General features: G+C 45.5%; 2 protein-coding genes across 2 annotated transcripts in view; one reads left to right on the forward strand and one right to left on the reverse strand.

The window, feature by feature from the left end:
• pths (probable ATP-dependent RNA helicase DDX47) overlaps positions 1-8,205 on the reverse strand; it is a 21,036-nt gene extending 12,831 nt beyond the window's left edge. The window contains exons 1-8 of the mRNA XM_077634088.1: positions 8,073-8,205; positions 7,742-7,835; positions 6,840-7,028; positions 5,791-5,862; positions 5,173-5,363; positions 4,358-4,474; positions 2,265-2,411; positions 1,061-1,137 (exon numbers count right to left, since the gene is read on the reverse strand). Of these exons, the coding sequence (XP_077490214.1) occupies positions 1,061-1,137; positions 2,265-2,411; positions 4,358-4,474; positions 5,173-5,363; positions 5,791-5,862; positions 6,840-7,028; positions 7,742-7,835; positions 8,073-8,180 (995 nt within the window). The 5' untranslated portion in view covers positions 8,181-8,205. The remainder of the gene's footprint in view (positions 1-1,060; positions 1,138-2,264; positions 2,412-4,357; positions 4,475-5,172; positions 5,364-5,790; positions 5,863-6,839; positions 7,029-7,741; positions 7,836-8,072) is intronic.
• Positions 8,206-8,338: 133 nt separating this feature from the next.
• On the forward strand, positions 8,339-12,181 carry Phf5a (PHD finger protein 5a). Its single transcript, XM_077633167.1, has 4 exons — positions 8,339-8,475; positions 8,602-8,625; positions 9,226-9,392; positions 11,927-12,181. Exons 1-4 carry the CDS (start codon positions 8,424-8,426, stop codon positions 12,014-12,016), a joined length of 333 nt encoding a protein of 110 aa, XP_077489293.1. The 5' UTR covers positions 8,339-8,423; the 3' UTR covers positions 12,017-12,181.
• Positions 12,182-14,888: the final 2,707 nt, after the last annotated feature.

Genomic DNA, 14,888 nt, shown 5'->3' on the forward strand with positions numbered 1-14,888 from the left:
CCCTACTCCACTCAAATTTCCCAGTGCCTCCTCCTCATTGGTACGCACCGCCTTCTTTCCGCTTTCATAACGACCATTCCTTTTGCTTTGCACGCCCCCAAGGTCATCAAAAAGTTGGCTTATCCCAGAATTCACGATTCTGGTGGTGAAGGTCGCTGCAGCTATTTCAAGGAGGAGTGAGAAAAAATTGTGTTATATTTGTGCCTTGCTTCCGAATATCATAACGCAAGATGCATTCAGAAAGTGATGGCTTTGAAAAAAACTCACATTACATTCCTGTAATACATTGTGATTAGAATGACACAGACAGCTATAGTATAAACAAATTAATCTTGTGCCCTTCTAAACAGACACTAATTAGTACACACAGCAACGAGCCAGTGGCCAACACTAATTCCACCACCACGACAGTATTTGCGACGTGAAGGGCTGCAAGCAAGAAAACTTGGTTGATTATGAACTAATCTAATTGCAAAAGCGGGTGCCTCTAGGAGCACAGAACTCCAGAATGGCACACAAACATGGGATACAACCATGGTGAGCATCGGCAAGAGAAAAAGATTTACTAATGCGAAGTGCACCAGCACACTTCATGTTTCTCACCACACCAATCGAATTCGACCAAGCACAAAGGGTCGACAATGATGCCATGAACACTAATAATACACGATGCAGGGCAGTTCCCCCCCGCATGCCATACAGACTGTTGCTGCAATCAGGATCTGAGCAAAGGCTTTGTGCGCTTTCTTTAATTGCCGGTGACAAGCGCCTTGATTCACCTCCCTAAGATAAGCACACTAACCCCGGATGAACAGCTTCATGAACTTCCTTACATGATTTCCCTCATCTAACACAAGCTGACGTGCTTTGCTGATGGTGAAGATGAGTGCACTCCACATTCGAGTGTCGTTTATAGGAATATCCCGACAATTCTCCACCTAAAGATGCGCACTGCCAAGTAGCTCTTCTCATTACTTCTCTGTTCAATTTTTGATATAGTGTTAATTGGTTTTTGTGCAGTAGAATTGGCGAGATGTCTCAGAAATAAGAAGGCACACACCTGCTGGCAACATCGGTGGCAATCAGTATGGACCTGTTCTTGGACTTGAACTTGGTCAGGGAGCCCAGGCGTTTGGCCTAGATAGGAGTAAAAATGCAAACAGTAAGTCACGTTTAAAGTGAAAAAGATGTGGTCTCTGAAAATATGTAATTAAGTGCTGCTAATGTTTTCTACGCTAAGTACAAAGGTGCAGAAAAATGAACACTTGAACTGTCCCAAATTTACACACACATTATCTTGACACACTGGCTTCACATAACCCAAGCGTGGGCTGTCTCTGAGTCAAGACAGCCTGACATGCGCTTTGGGAAAATTTTGTGCTTCAAGAATGAGATTATCGCGATGTAAACAGGCTTAAACAGTCCAGTCCAAGCACAAATTAATGTCCATGTGCTGTGCAATGACCTTCAGTGCACATTAAAGATCCCCGAGTGGTCGAAATTAGATTGCAGCCCCCCGCTATGGCAACTTTTTCTCTCTTCCTTCATTTCACTCTCTCAGCCATCCCTTCCCTTACTGCCCGGTTGAGGTGATAACCATGAAGTGAGACATTTAGCGTGCCATTTCTTTTTCTCAAAACCAATTTCCTGTCTTAGCCCATTTGAAGGTGTTAGTCAAGGGGAAAAAACAAAAAAAGAAAATCAAAGCATGGAAGATCATTTTGTGATATTTGGCCAGTTTGTGGCTAATGCACATTTTAAAAACAATGAAGACATATAATCTATCTTGTGCATCTATCTTCAGTCTAGATACAAAATGTACCAGCAGGTTTGCATGCATTTACAAAAAACTACTATGCAGAACTCCAATAAATCCGTCAAGCAGCTGATTTACCTCTGTATGTGTAAGAACCTGGATAAGCCAACAGCATCTGTTCCCAACCAGTCCACAAAAGTAAACCTATGTTGCTCAGTAAAACTTCCTACAGAACAAGTTGGCCAGTATGCTATTATGGAAAGCACCTAGCGTGACAGATAGCAAAAGGCAACAGGCGGATGGTACAAGTGATTATCCCGTCCATCTGCTCTTTTGCAGTCTCCGTCGTGCTACTTGAATTTCCTAATACACCAAACCTATGGACGGATAAACAGCAATGATGGCCGTAACACGTACTCCACATGGTGTCGCGTTGATGCCGACAAATTAGGCACAATGCCTTGAACCAAGGGCATGCACCTTTCATGCACCTGTCATGCTCACTCACCTGCCCCATCTGTCCGTGCAGCGGGATGGCGGTGAAGCCCAGGTTGCGCAGTAGAAGTGCTGTGCGCTGAGTGTTACTACAGGTGCTGCAGAACACCATGAATGAGTTGCCTGCCAGCTCATTCAGCAGGTGCACCAGGTACACATCCTGCACACACAGAACACCCGTCAGTCGCACACCATTTAGTGGTGACGTATTTGGTCCTCGAGTCCGTCAGTTCAGAAAGCAGCAGCAGCAGCACATTGCCAGTGCAACAGAACCTTGCTACTACACACTGGCTTTGAAAGCCCTAACCGTCGAAGGGAAGAAAACCAGAGTCCCACTCAGTGTCATAACACTTAGAACGCTCGGATGCATATGAGTCGCTCATCGTGGTTCAGAAGAACGAAACCTCCCTGGGATCTAAACTTTTGACAAAGGCTGTTCCTTTGCATTATCATCAGCTTGAGTGCATCCACTGCAGGACAAAGACCTCCCCCACATCCCTCCAATCAAATTTGTCCAGTGCCGGCTGCGGCCACCTTGCGACTACCCAAACTTCCTAATCTCATACGCCCACCCACCTGATTCACTTCCGCCCACGGCTAGGCTTACATTCTCTTGGAATCCAGTCAGTTATCCATCGGCGACCTGCCCTTTGCGTTGCAGGCTCTGCCCAAATGCCTCTAACTTCCTCTTGACCTCCCTTTAAACATAGCCACGAGAAATGCCTCGTTCTGCTGCTACTGCATCTGATGTACTGCTCAACTGCTAAAGCCACAGCGGCTTATCTGTTCCTTTTACGCTGAACGTACAACTCTACTTGTTGCATGCAGCTCGAAAGCTACAAGCCAGACTTACTTGCATAATGAATGCGCCCACTACTTTGGCTACCCATTGCTTGTGCCTTATACACGCTGGCACTCCTGTCCCGCGTGCATTCCTATAGAAAATGGACTTCCAGGAGGCATTTCGGTGTCACTACACAATTAAGTGGAGGACATCTGCGCATAAAAATTGACACACGGCTTCATGACACATTATGATCACGGTACAACCATAGAGTTGGTACTGAACAATCCTACACTACGACATTTTAAGTCATCCCTTTTTTGCATGTGTTCTAAACTGAGTCATCTTTTGCTCAAGTTCCAGTTACTATTTACAATATCTTACTGTTCTACAACACCTCAGCTAACAATAGACTTGAACAACACATTTCGAGTTTGTTGTTCATTTAGGAAGGAAAACAGCACAAACCACAGAGGGGACACATAAAGGTAAGACAAGGCGTATCTTATGCTGAAGGCGTTGTTTAATCAATTCCTCTGTCTTGTGGACATTCAAACATAGGCCAAACCAAAAATTGCCATAATAACAGATTATTAAATTGACTACAATCTGACAGAGTAGATTTGAGGCAGTCTGGCCGTTCCCTGCCGCACTTGTAAATGCACACCTAGATTCACTAACACAAGCCTGCTGCACAGGTGCAGTGACAAAACCACATGAGAGATCACTGAAGCCACAAATATCACGACCCTAAAGGACCGCTGTGTCAGCACACCTTTCATAGCCCTTCTTCATATAGAGTTGCGTTTCCTATCGGGAGCTGGGTGATTCTTGCATTCCTCCCTGATTCCTGTCTCTAATGTCTGGCTTTATTCTCTTGTTGTTTTTGACGCTTTCTGTATATTTACTGAAATGTCACAGCAATAAAACTTCAGATGTTAGTGCCTGTGTCTCGTCATAAATTTCTGTGTCCTCTGTGCGGTTTTGTGTCGTTTTCCTTCCTAGATATCAACGTACCACAAGAGGCTGTTGCATCACGTAGAATGGACTCGACATTATTTCAACGCAACTTAATTAGAACTTAGTTTACTCAAACTGACGCTTTAGTCCCATCAACAACATGTTCCTTAAAAAGGCTCAAATTTTTGGTCCCTTTGAGCCCTGATTATCACCGAGTCGACTATATTAAGATTCACTGCATATTGCTACAGCTCTCATTTTAAGGCTGCCAAGCGCTCCCCTCTCGATGCCTCTGACATCGAAGGTGCAATAAGCAAATCCAGGTGATATCGTGCCTACTAGACAGAGTGCACGATGCGCACCTTGAACTTTGCTGGTATGAAGAGGTAGTACTGCATGAGCTTCTCGACGGTCTGATACTTGGATGAGACCTCCACCTTGACTGGGTCACGCAGGGAGGCCCGCTGCAGCTTCTGAACCTAAAGGACGCACAACACAAGGCTCAAACCAAGAGGAGAAAGTGCAGATCCACAGTGACGTGCACCACGCGCTGAAAGTCTGGCACATTCACAAATGCCTGAACCAACACAGTGGCACGGTCTCTTAAAGTTGCTCTGCTCTCCTCAGCCCTGAGTTGGGGCTGCTGCCAGTGCACTCGCATGGTGTGGGCATGCAGAAGCAGTCATGCACTGATTTCAGTGTACGTTCTGTGCAGTGTTTACAGTTGCCCAGCACAGCCATAACACTGCCTGTTTGAAACAAGGACAGCTACCACACAGCTCCTGCAAGCATTACATCTGGGTCAGTTTTTGTGCAATAAGCTCTTGTTAATTTATCCTTATGTTTATTTCAGCCATGTTCTAACATCCCAAGCAACTGAGCACTAATGTGCATGCTCTACATTTTTTTTTTTGTGGATGAATAAGAACAGCTTCTGACTAAAAGCTCAGAATAATAAAATTTTGACAACTGGATTTGGCACCTGTGCACAGGTAGGTCACATGCAAGAGGAAGCAGTTACACATCACATTAAAGGCACTGAAAAAACTTCCTGCTCAAGCTGTCGGGCTGTGCCCACAAAACAGTTCATTTGGCCTTAGCATTATATAGTTGTCACTGCGCTTGCGGCAATGAGTGCAGTCAAAGCAGAAAAATCAAATGAAAGACACGGCCCCACCTTCTTGGTCATGGTGGCTGAGTAGAGGTAAGTGTGCCTCTCCCGGGGAATGACCTTCAGGATCTTGTCCACTTCCTCCTCAAAGTCCATGTTGAGAATTCGGTCGGCCTCGTCCATCACCAGGTACTTAAGGGACTTGAGGTTGAAGCCCTTGGTGTTCTCCAGGTGGTCCACCAGGCGACCCGGGGTGGCTGCGACCAATAAGGGGCACTGAATCCTCCTGGGACTTTGCAAATAAATACACCTAACCCAGACAAACTGCCGTGCTTCCTATCAGGCAGTCAACGCACAAACTTCGCTTGGCTAATGCAAAATGTAACGATTAAGGCTCAGTGGAAGCTTATACTTGTTAACAGTGGCAAATTTTAATGAGAAAGCTAGTTTGGGGAAGGCAAGCTATCAATGATCACTGCTCAATGGCATCATTAGGTTTAGCATGCAGTTTCGGGCAAAGACATCCATGAAATCAACTGCATACTGTACTCGATGAAATTGTGTAAGGAGACTAAAGCAAGAGAAGTGTGAAGGATGCAGCGGCATTGAGCACTGCAGGCAAACCACAAGAACGCAAGCGGAAACAAAGTCAAACAATGAAAACTGCTTGAACAAATGACCCACCGATTATGACGTGGGGCTTCTTGGCAAGCAACAGTGCCTGGGTCATCATGTCTATGCCGCCCACGATCACAGCTGCAAAGCATTTCAATGAAAAGGCAGGTCTGTCACACACTGCGAAAGGGATAGCAAAAAAAGTGCTCTCTTGCTTATACTGGCATATGCAATGGCACAGCCTTCTTCTATTAAACACAATGGCAATCAACCAGAAGGCTTGGCAGTATACTTGAAGCCTGTTCTTCAACGAGACGTTGCAGTCAACAGCCAGGCGAGCTCTCGCAAAACACTACAATAAGCAGAAAACGGAGCTTGCAAAACAGCTACGTCTAGTCTTTGTCACAGTCCAATGTTAATGTGACATTCATTCATCATATCTGGTGCTGTCACCTACCTCCAGGGTAGATGTGAACCTTACAGGTCATGGTGTCAACACAGTACAGACTGTTTCACACCAGAGACTATCATGCCTTGTCAAACAACAACATGCCTAGAGGATAAACAGTGGTTAGATGCAGCTACACTTAAAGCAGAGATCTCACAAAACTTCTTATGGAAGCCACCAGCAAAGTATTTCACAGCTAATGTGAAGAGCTTTACTGCAATTTACATTAAGCACAAAACACATTCGTCAAAAACTAACCATTGGATACATAAAATAGCGTTACTGACTGAGCAAGTTCCCGGGGAGATCGCTCGTTCTTTGGCAAATTCATCACACATCCAAAACCAAAGATGGAATCTCTTCATGTGCACTACTACCTCTGCAAGTGAGCATCCCTGCATCATAGTCAAAGAGGACTGCAGCCGCTGCAGCTCAGCATGAAAGCCACAACTAGGAGTTGATCCCGACATGGAACAAAAGTGCTCAAAAAGAGAAATCCAGGCGAAAATCTAAACTGGTCAAACTGGTTTAAGGCACAATCTCCAGTTAATTCCAGTTGATTCCCAGTAGGCAGTTGACTCCAATGGGAATCAACCGGGAATTGTTCATTAAACCAGTCTGACCAGTTAGGGTTTTCTCCTACAAGGGCAAAAGTGCCAGGGGTCCTCACCGCTCTTGACACCGATGCTAGCTCCCAGGGCCTCAAACTGCTCCGAGATCTGGAAAGCCAGTTCCCTGGTGGGTGTCAGGACGAGGGCAAAGAGCCGTTGCGGCGTCTCCAGCAGTGCCTGCAGGATGGGTAGCGCGAAGGATGCCGTCTTGCCCGAGCCGGTCTCGGCTAGGCCGATGACGTCGCGCCCTGCGATTCCAAGGCACCAAATTGACAGAGCTCCCTAATATGACGACCATGAGCAAAAAATGTGTAACCCTAGTTATCAGGAAGTATGATTTGATTTATGGGGCTTTAACGTCCCAAAGCGACTCAGGCTGAGGGGGGCCGTAGTGAAGGGCTCCGGAAATTTCGACCACCTGGGGTTCTTTAACGTGCACTGACATCGCACATTACACGGGCCTCTATAATTTCGCATTCATCGAAATCCGCGTCTTTCGGGTCAGCAGCCGAGCGCCATAACCACTGAAGCAGGGCAGAATGGAGGGCCTGTTGGTATGGCATGTTAAAAAGGAAAATACCAGCCAAAAATTACGAACACACCAGGAGAGAAGAACACAGGACAACGGCTGTCCTGTACCAGTCGTTGTCCTGTGTTGTTCTCTCCTGGTGTGTTCGTCTTTTTTGGCTGGTATTTTCCTCTTTAACATAACCACTGCGCCACCGCGGCGGCTTTCAGGAAGTATATTCAGCGCCATCAGTCGTTCTTCACTGCGGCAAAACACTAGCACGTGAAAGCGCGTTCATTCATGACATCGCCTCCTTTGGTCCACTGCTTACGCTGTCAAAGCGCTTAGCCATATATTAATACATATATAAACTGTGAGCTGACAACCATATTCTTCAACCTCAGATGGAAGTCTTACGTCAGGGACACGAGAAATATTAAATGAGAGGCTTGCCTTGCAGAGCGAGGGGTATGGCTTCTTTCTGGATTTTTGTTGGGCTCTTCCATTTCAACTGCTCGCAAGCTTCGCACAGAACGTCAACCACGCCCTGTAAGGAATGCAACGACAAAGTCAGATGACTCGTCAAGGAAACACTAGCAGAATTAGCAAGAAAAAAAGCTTTTACGCTTTGGCGTAAATGCTTTTGATGCAAACCAACGTTTGGCAACAAAACATGTTCGCATGCCCGAACATGCCAACAGGCCGGCTAAAGAAACATTGCTTAACGATGAAAGGACTAGTAAACCTGCAAAGCAACTTCGGGAGACACGTTAGCTTGTCTTACCAGCGACTTAAATGTAACGTTCTCTTCAGATTTATCTTCTACATCTATTTTTGCGTCCACAGCATCTTCGGCTTGAGTGGGCGCCGCCATGCTTGCCTGAAGAGGCATGTTGCTCGTCGCCCCCTCTGGAAGAAAAGTCAATTTCTAAGAATAATTGTTTTTATTTGTCTAAATCTAATACAATAATTAGTATATACCGTTCAATTAATTAGTTGTAGTTATTGCAGTTTTTTAGTTGAAACTAGCAAAAGACTATTGCATCCGTATGATGCGGAGATGCAGAAGCAGCATCGCAACATCACGAGCATGGCATTGGCATGGTGACGAGCATCAGTCGACTACCACAACGACATGGCGAAGCACCATCCAGATTTGATCTTCTGCCGAAAACAGGCCGGTGTCGGTAAATACGATGTTTCTTGCCCATCCAAGGCTTTTCCAGAGGCCAACCTATGAATAATGAAGTGTTCCAATCAACTATGTGCGAACAGTGCAGTAAACTTATCTCGTTTTCACTTTGTCTTTGCAGCCATCGGGCGCCTCTGCGAAAAATGTGAGTGCCGACGTTTTCTCAACGTTTCATAAGCAATACAGTGTTTAAACGCTAACAGTGAGGTGCACTGGCATTACATGCTTTAGGTGATACCTGTTGATTTCTCCGCGTGTACAGTTACTTGGTAAGGTTGAATTTAGCGCGAATGCTTACATGTGAAACCGAATAAGGTACACGGCGCGCTTTGTGTATGCATCTGTATTTTCGCGCCGTGCAATCTCTTGCTTTGGTGTCATTCCAAATATTTTAGGCTTTTTCTGTTATTATGCGTGCCTTGTACAACGTCGCGAAAGGGTTTCGAAGCGTAGGGTAGCCATGTGTCCTGTAGTGCCAAGTCAATGGCTATCCCGGGCTTGTTCAGTTAACTCGATTCTGGCGCTGTTTGGGCAGTGTGGTTGCGGCGTTGGGCAGTCAGACGCGATTATTCGATTACCCTAGCTTCGATCAGCCTGAATGCACCGCTCCAGAGTTGGCTTTTGGCAAATAGCGCTTAGGTTCCGCGTTTCGCCCGATAACTGTGCCAGCATGCCTCATCTACGGTGCCATGTGCTCAGTCACTCACGCCTGCGTTATCGATTATTGCTTTGTGTCTCTTCTCAGGTGATGGCAAGTGCGTGATCTGCGACTCGTACGTACGGCCCTGCACCTTGGTGCGCATCTGCGACGAGTGCAACTACGGTTCATACCAGGGTCGCTGCGTCATCTGTGGAGGACCCGGCGTCTCGGACGCCTACTACTGCAAGGAGTGCACCATCCAGGAGAAGGATGTGAGCGTTTGACCATTCTGAATGACCTTGTTGCTTGCAGTGGGCCTTGTAGATCGTTTGTTGCTATTGGCAGACTGTTGTCCTACAACAGTGCCAGTCATTGTCACATATGAACATGCGATATTAGGAAGGCGCAGTCAATCACTATACACCTTATTTATACCCCTGTTACACGGGCGTTTTCAACAGCAGTTCAGTTGATTCTCAGTTGAACTGAACGGCAGTTAGCGGTGTTACACGGCAGTTGAGTTCGACTGAGATCGGGGATCCCAGTTGAACTGCCAACTGACAAGATGGCGACCTAGGACCGAAAAACCCCTCTTACTGGATTGTCTTGGCTCAGTGTGCTTCGAACCCACACATTTCTACCGCAAAGCAAAAAATACACAAAAAGTATTGTCACTATAGTGAAGAATATATACACTACGATCATTTACAACAAGAAAAAAATGCACACACTGCTTTTTTCTTATTTACACTTCGCTCTAGACGCGAGGTCATGTGGTTAGAGTGCTAACTGAACTGAACGTGAAGTGCTCGTGTAACAGCTGGCGATTCCAGTTGAGTTCAACGGCAGATGAAATCCTTAACTGGCGGTTAACTGAACTGTCGTTAAAAATGCCCGTGTAACACAGGTATTATTACACGGGCGTTTTCAACGGCAGTTCAGTTCATTCTCAGTTGAAGTGAACGGCAGTTAGCGGTGTTACACGGCAGTGCTAACTGCCATTGAAATCTCAACGGCAGTTGAGTTCGACTGAGATCGGGGATCCCAGTTGAACGGCCAACTGAGAAGATGGCAACCTACGGACCGAAAAACTTGCCCTCTTACTGGATTGTCTTGGCTCAGTGTGCTTCGAACCCACATTTCTACCGCGGAGCAAAAAATACACAAAAATAATTGTCACTATAGTAAAGAATATATACACTACGATCATTTACAACAAGAAAAAAATGCACACGCTGCTTTTTTCTTATTTACACTTCGCTCTAGATGTGAGGACATGTGGTTAGAGTGCTAACTTAACTGAACGCGAAGTGCTCGTGTAACAGCTGGCGATTCCAGTTGAGTTCAACGGCAGTTGAAATTTTCAACTGGCGGTTAACTGAACTGTCGTTGAAAACGCCCGTATAACACAAGTATTAGCTTGTCAAATGGGAATTGCACCTTTCTCTCTGGAACAGGGCCGGATTGAAGCACATTTTTGAAGGCCAGCCCAAAGTTATAAAACTCTTGCAAGTTCTTGCCGAGGAAGTGCTTGGAGAATTGACAATTCTTAGTTGTTAATGTCTAGAAGGAGAGGCTTTCCATTCTTGTTGACAGCGCATTAAAGCACAGGGACAGAAGAAACACAGAGGACGACGTCACAGGCTCAGCGCCTGTGACGTCGTCCTCTGTGTTTCTTCTGTCCCTGTGCTTTAACGCGCTGTCAACAAGAATGGATCATTACCAACTAGCCCGGCAATTTGTCCTATTCAGGAGAGGCTTGCAGCCTTTCAAGGCTACCTTTGTATAACCTTTGAAGGAGGCCTTGGATGTAGGCTTGCTATACAGTTTTCTCTTGGCACTGCATGCGAGACATGCAGTGAGCCTTGAAAAGCTTCTTGAACATGTGGTCATAGTACAGAGCACCCACACCTCTCGCATTACTTGTGGGTGTCGAAGTGCAGTAGCGGTCACGTGACTTGTGGCCTGTCACAGGTGGTGTATCGGGAGTGCCATAGAAAAGGGAAGGCTGTTTGAGGACAAAGCAGTGGCTTTGAGCCCTGAGCTGGGGTCTAACTCTGAGATTGAATTGAAAGAAGTGGGGACTAATTGATGAATGAAGAATTTTGAGCATATTGAAATCGTCACGGTGCTTGAAGGCAAGCAAGAGGCTTTGGGAAACAATCCAATTCTGCACCGAACCAAAGACACTGAAAAACAGTTTAACGGGGCACAGGCAAGTTTTAAAGATTCAGCCAGGCTAGCTAAAAAAGAAGTGAATTAAATGCGCAGCATGTAGTAAAGACTGAAATTAAAAATTTCACGGTTTCCGGGCAAAGTGCTTGTGACCATCTTGCTTGCAGGTGAATGTGGCTCTACTTTCGTGCAAGTGTTGCCTCTAAAAGCTAGGAGCTGCAATAAGGTGTCAATTTTTATGTAGGGAAACGTGCCAATTGAGCGCTGTGCACAATGGTGAGGCGGAGCGTACTCTTGTGCACTTTTGTGAAAATGAGTATGGAGATGGTTCGGGGTTTGACTGAAACCTGTCTAGCAAGGAAAATTCATTCTGCATGCAAAGAGAGAAGCACTCGCGAAGGTCACTAAAAAAAAAACATGAATGCCTATCTGTTTTCGTCTCATTGTGAACAAGGCACCCGTAGTGGTGCCGAAACATCAGTGTGTTTCTGTTCTCCTTCAATGACTTTGGCGAGTGCTGCTTTCCTGATTTACAGGGGCATGTTCTGTCCAGTTCTGATGAGATTGGTGTGGCAGCGGAAGCTGTTGCAGTTCAACACTCTGACAAATTCTTTTCTCTTGAACATTGCAGAGGGACGGTTGCCCAAAGATTGTGAATCTGGGAAGCTCCAAGACGGACTTATTCTACGAGCGGAAAAAATACGGCTTCAAAAAAAGGTGACAGGGCGGCTGAGGGAGCCTTGTGGTCCCCCAGGCAAGGCTTCCATTCATTTCATCCCTCGCCGCTCTGTCATAAACTGCTCACCACTGTTCTCCTGGGCATTTGAAACCATCGTTTGTTTGTTTTTCAACTATGTCAGTAAAAACAACCTAAGTGGCCTGTAAAGCACTTGTCTGTTTACTTTTTAAAACGCCCTGCATGCTCTGAGGATTTAAAAATCCAGCAAGAACTGAGCTCGTTTTCTTGCGAGCTCTCACATGGAAAGACTGATGAAGTTTTTCTTACTTGGACAAGTGGGTAAAAGTTTGTTTCATGACGGTGGATGGTAGATGTTTCAAAGTTAGCCCAGCTACTTGTGTTTATTTAGTGTATGCAATGCAGAATGCATAAATCGGGGGTCTCCATCATGGCTCTCTGGCCCGAAAACATGGGAAGGATCTCGTTGGTAGCCATGTAATAGAGTTCCTTGTCATGAAGTCATTCCTGCCTACATCAGTAGTGAGCGTTATCAGAGGAAGACCAAGAAGCTTTGAATTTGGCAAAAATAAGTCGTTGAAGATACCCTCGGCGACAAGTGGCCCTCTTTGCCTGAGCTGCGTTACTTGCTCATGTTGGTTTTATTTTGTCTGAATTTACTTATGCCTACTTTTGCTTGGTCTAGTGGTTAGGATATCTGGCTTCCACCCGGAAGGTCTGGTTTAAATTCCCAGCGTTGGAACATTCGTTCAACCCACTGCAATGGCTCGGTGGCTTTTCCGTTCAACTGGTGATCCCATATTTGAGGGGTTCAGATCCTGGCTGCGGCAGCCGCATTTTGATAAGTGAAAAAATGCTCGCATGCTGTGCAATGTTAGCGCATGTTAAGAACCCCAGATGGTCTAAAATATTTGGAGAGCCCTCCACTACGGCATCCCTCATAACCCATGTATCATTTCAGGACGTTAACACCATTTTTTTCTACTTCCGCATTGGACCCCTTAACCGCCTATCCTCTGTCCCTTTTGGCTACTGGTCTGTGGGAGACGCAAGTTTGTCAATGTGGCCTGCTTGATGGGACCCGGCAGAGACCGTTGGTATAGATATTGTAATACAATCACAAGCACTTTCGTCCTCTATTTTATTTTGCAGTTGTGCACCCCCAAGCTAGGGAAGTGGAGGAGTTTAGACTAAGCTAACTGGTCAAATTCAGAACTTGAACATTTTTTCTGAAGCAAGGCAGGCAGTGAAAAGGTGGCCTGTTAGGCATCTTGTAGGTGGTTACAGTCGTGCTGATGCAGTTTGATTAAAGTGGACCCTGAAACCATTTCTTGGGTCTTTTTTTTTTGGTTCCTTAAGTTCTCCCTGGTCCTGGTAGTTTGTATGTATTGGGGAATATAAAATGCCTCCGTTACCAACCTTCCCGTACAAGGATAGTTAAAAGCACATTAACAAAAGTGCCGTGCGCAAATGATGCTCGTACCTCTTCCAACATGCTGCCTTGTCGCAAGCAAACACATGCAGCCCCCTAGACAGCTACAGTACTGTGGCTTTGCACCTAACATAAATTGAACTACCACAGTAAAAGCAACTGAGAGGCCAGCGGCAGCCGTCTGGCTCCAATAACTAGCCATATTGTCCGATTGCAGGATCGATGCAGAAGCGGCAGCAATCATTATTTCCATCAAAAATGGTCCACAACATTCCTCCTGTGCAAGCCCTTTTCTGAATGCGCGGATTTCTTTACTTCTGCGCTCACATTCTGCAAAGTCGTCGTCCTCTCCCGAGTCTACATGCGGGCACAAATAGTTCTTGAACTTGCCTAAAAGTAGATTGCACAAAAAATCTAAAATTGCTTGTGAGCATACTCTGCTGTCGCACTGTGCAGTTTCCCCTGGAATAAAACAACCAAGCCTGCAAAGCAAAAGATATTGAATGAAAATACTAGTGATCAGTTTGTAAATGCAGCTGCTTACTGTCTGGTATGCTGCAGGTGGAAGGATTGGCCTCTGTTCCATCACAAAACTATCTGCACAATTGTGATCATGCAGTGTGCAACGCTTGGAAACTACTGCTGGCTTTCAGTTTGTAGGATTTCTCAAATTTTTTTTAAAGCTGCACATAATGATACAACCATAAAACTAATAAAGGCATAAATTTTCTTCGGAAAATGGATGCATCACGGCTTGGAAAAATAGAAAAATCCGCCTACTTTGCTCTGCGGAGCTGCATTTTGTTAAGATGACAGTTTTGAGAAATACATTACTGCATTCGCTAAACAACCTAATGAACACCGGTTACGGTAAGAGTAGCCCTAAATTCGCATGAGCTGCTAGGTGTAGCATTTGCCTTTGCTGCTTCAGTTACTTTTAGTGTTTTGCTATTACGCAACAGTATTAAGTCCCCATTCAGAGGAGTAACTACCATACTTGTCGATGCTAGCATATCGAGAGGGTCTTAATGTCGCATGCTGAGCTGTGGAATGAAAATGATTAAAACGCGAGTTAAATTCTAATTACAAGGTATTAGCGCGACTCAATGTCATTCTGACATATAAAACTGTAGAGTAAATTATGCTGAAAACAAAAGTAGGACATTTAGCTGGGAATCGAACCCACGACCCTTTGTTGCGAGTTAAGACTCGCTACCCGTGAGCCATTGAAGCACGTTCGTTTGACTTGGTTAAAGGGAAGCCTTGTCTGTCCTGTGTTGTATCGCGTGGTCTAGTATGCCTACTGATGTTTGCTAATGACTAATCAGTGTACGCAATTATAAAGGTTTACTAATTCAAAAAGAAAGTAGCAAATAACCATCAACGCTGCCGCGGAGCTTAAATGTCCCCGTAACTTTTGTGTTTAAGTGTCCTATTTATGTTCAGTTTCATGCCACTAGTACA

Source organism: Amblyomma americanum, chromosome 8 (assembly GCF_052857255.1).
Source record: "Amblyomma americanum isolate KBUSLIRL-KWMA chromosome 8, ASM5285725v1, whole genome shotgun sequence".
Lineage (NCBI taxonomy): Eukaryota > Metazoa > Arthropoda > Arachnida > Ixodida > Ixodidae > Amblyomma > Amblyomma americanum.

Excerpts from the sequence above, each read along its gene's own strand:
- Phf5a (XM_077633167.1), top strand. The coding sequence starts at position 8,424 with ATGGCGAAGCACCATCCAGATTTGATCTTCTGCCGAAAACAGGCCGGT. Across the intron at positions 8,476-8,601 it reads CCGAAAACAGGCCGGTGTCG|CCATCGGGCGCCTCTGCGAA; the intron begins GTAAATACGATG and ends TTGTCTTTGCAG. Across the intron at positions 9,393-11,926 it reads GCACCATCCAGGAGAAGGAT|AGGGACGGTTGCCCAAAGAT; the intron begins GTGAGCGTTTGA and ends TGAACATTGCAG.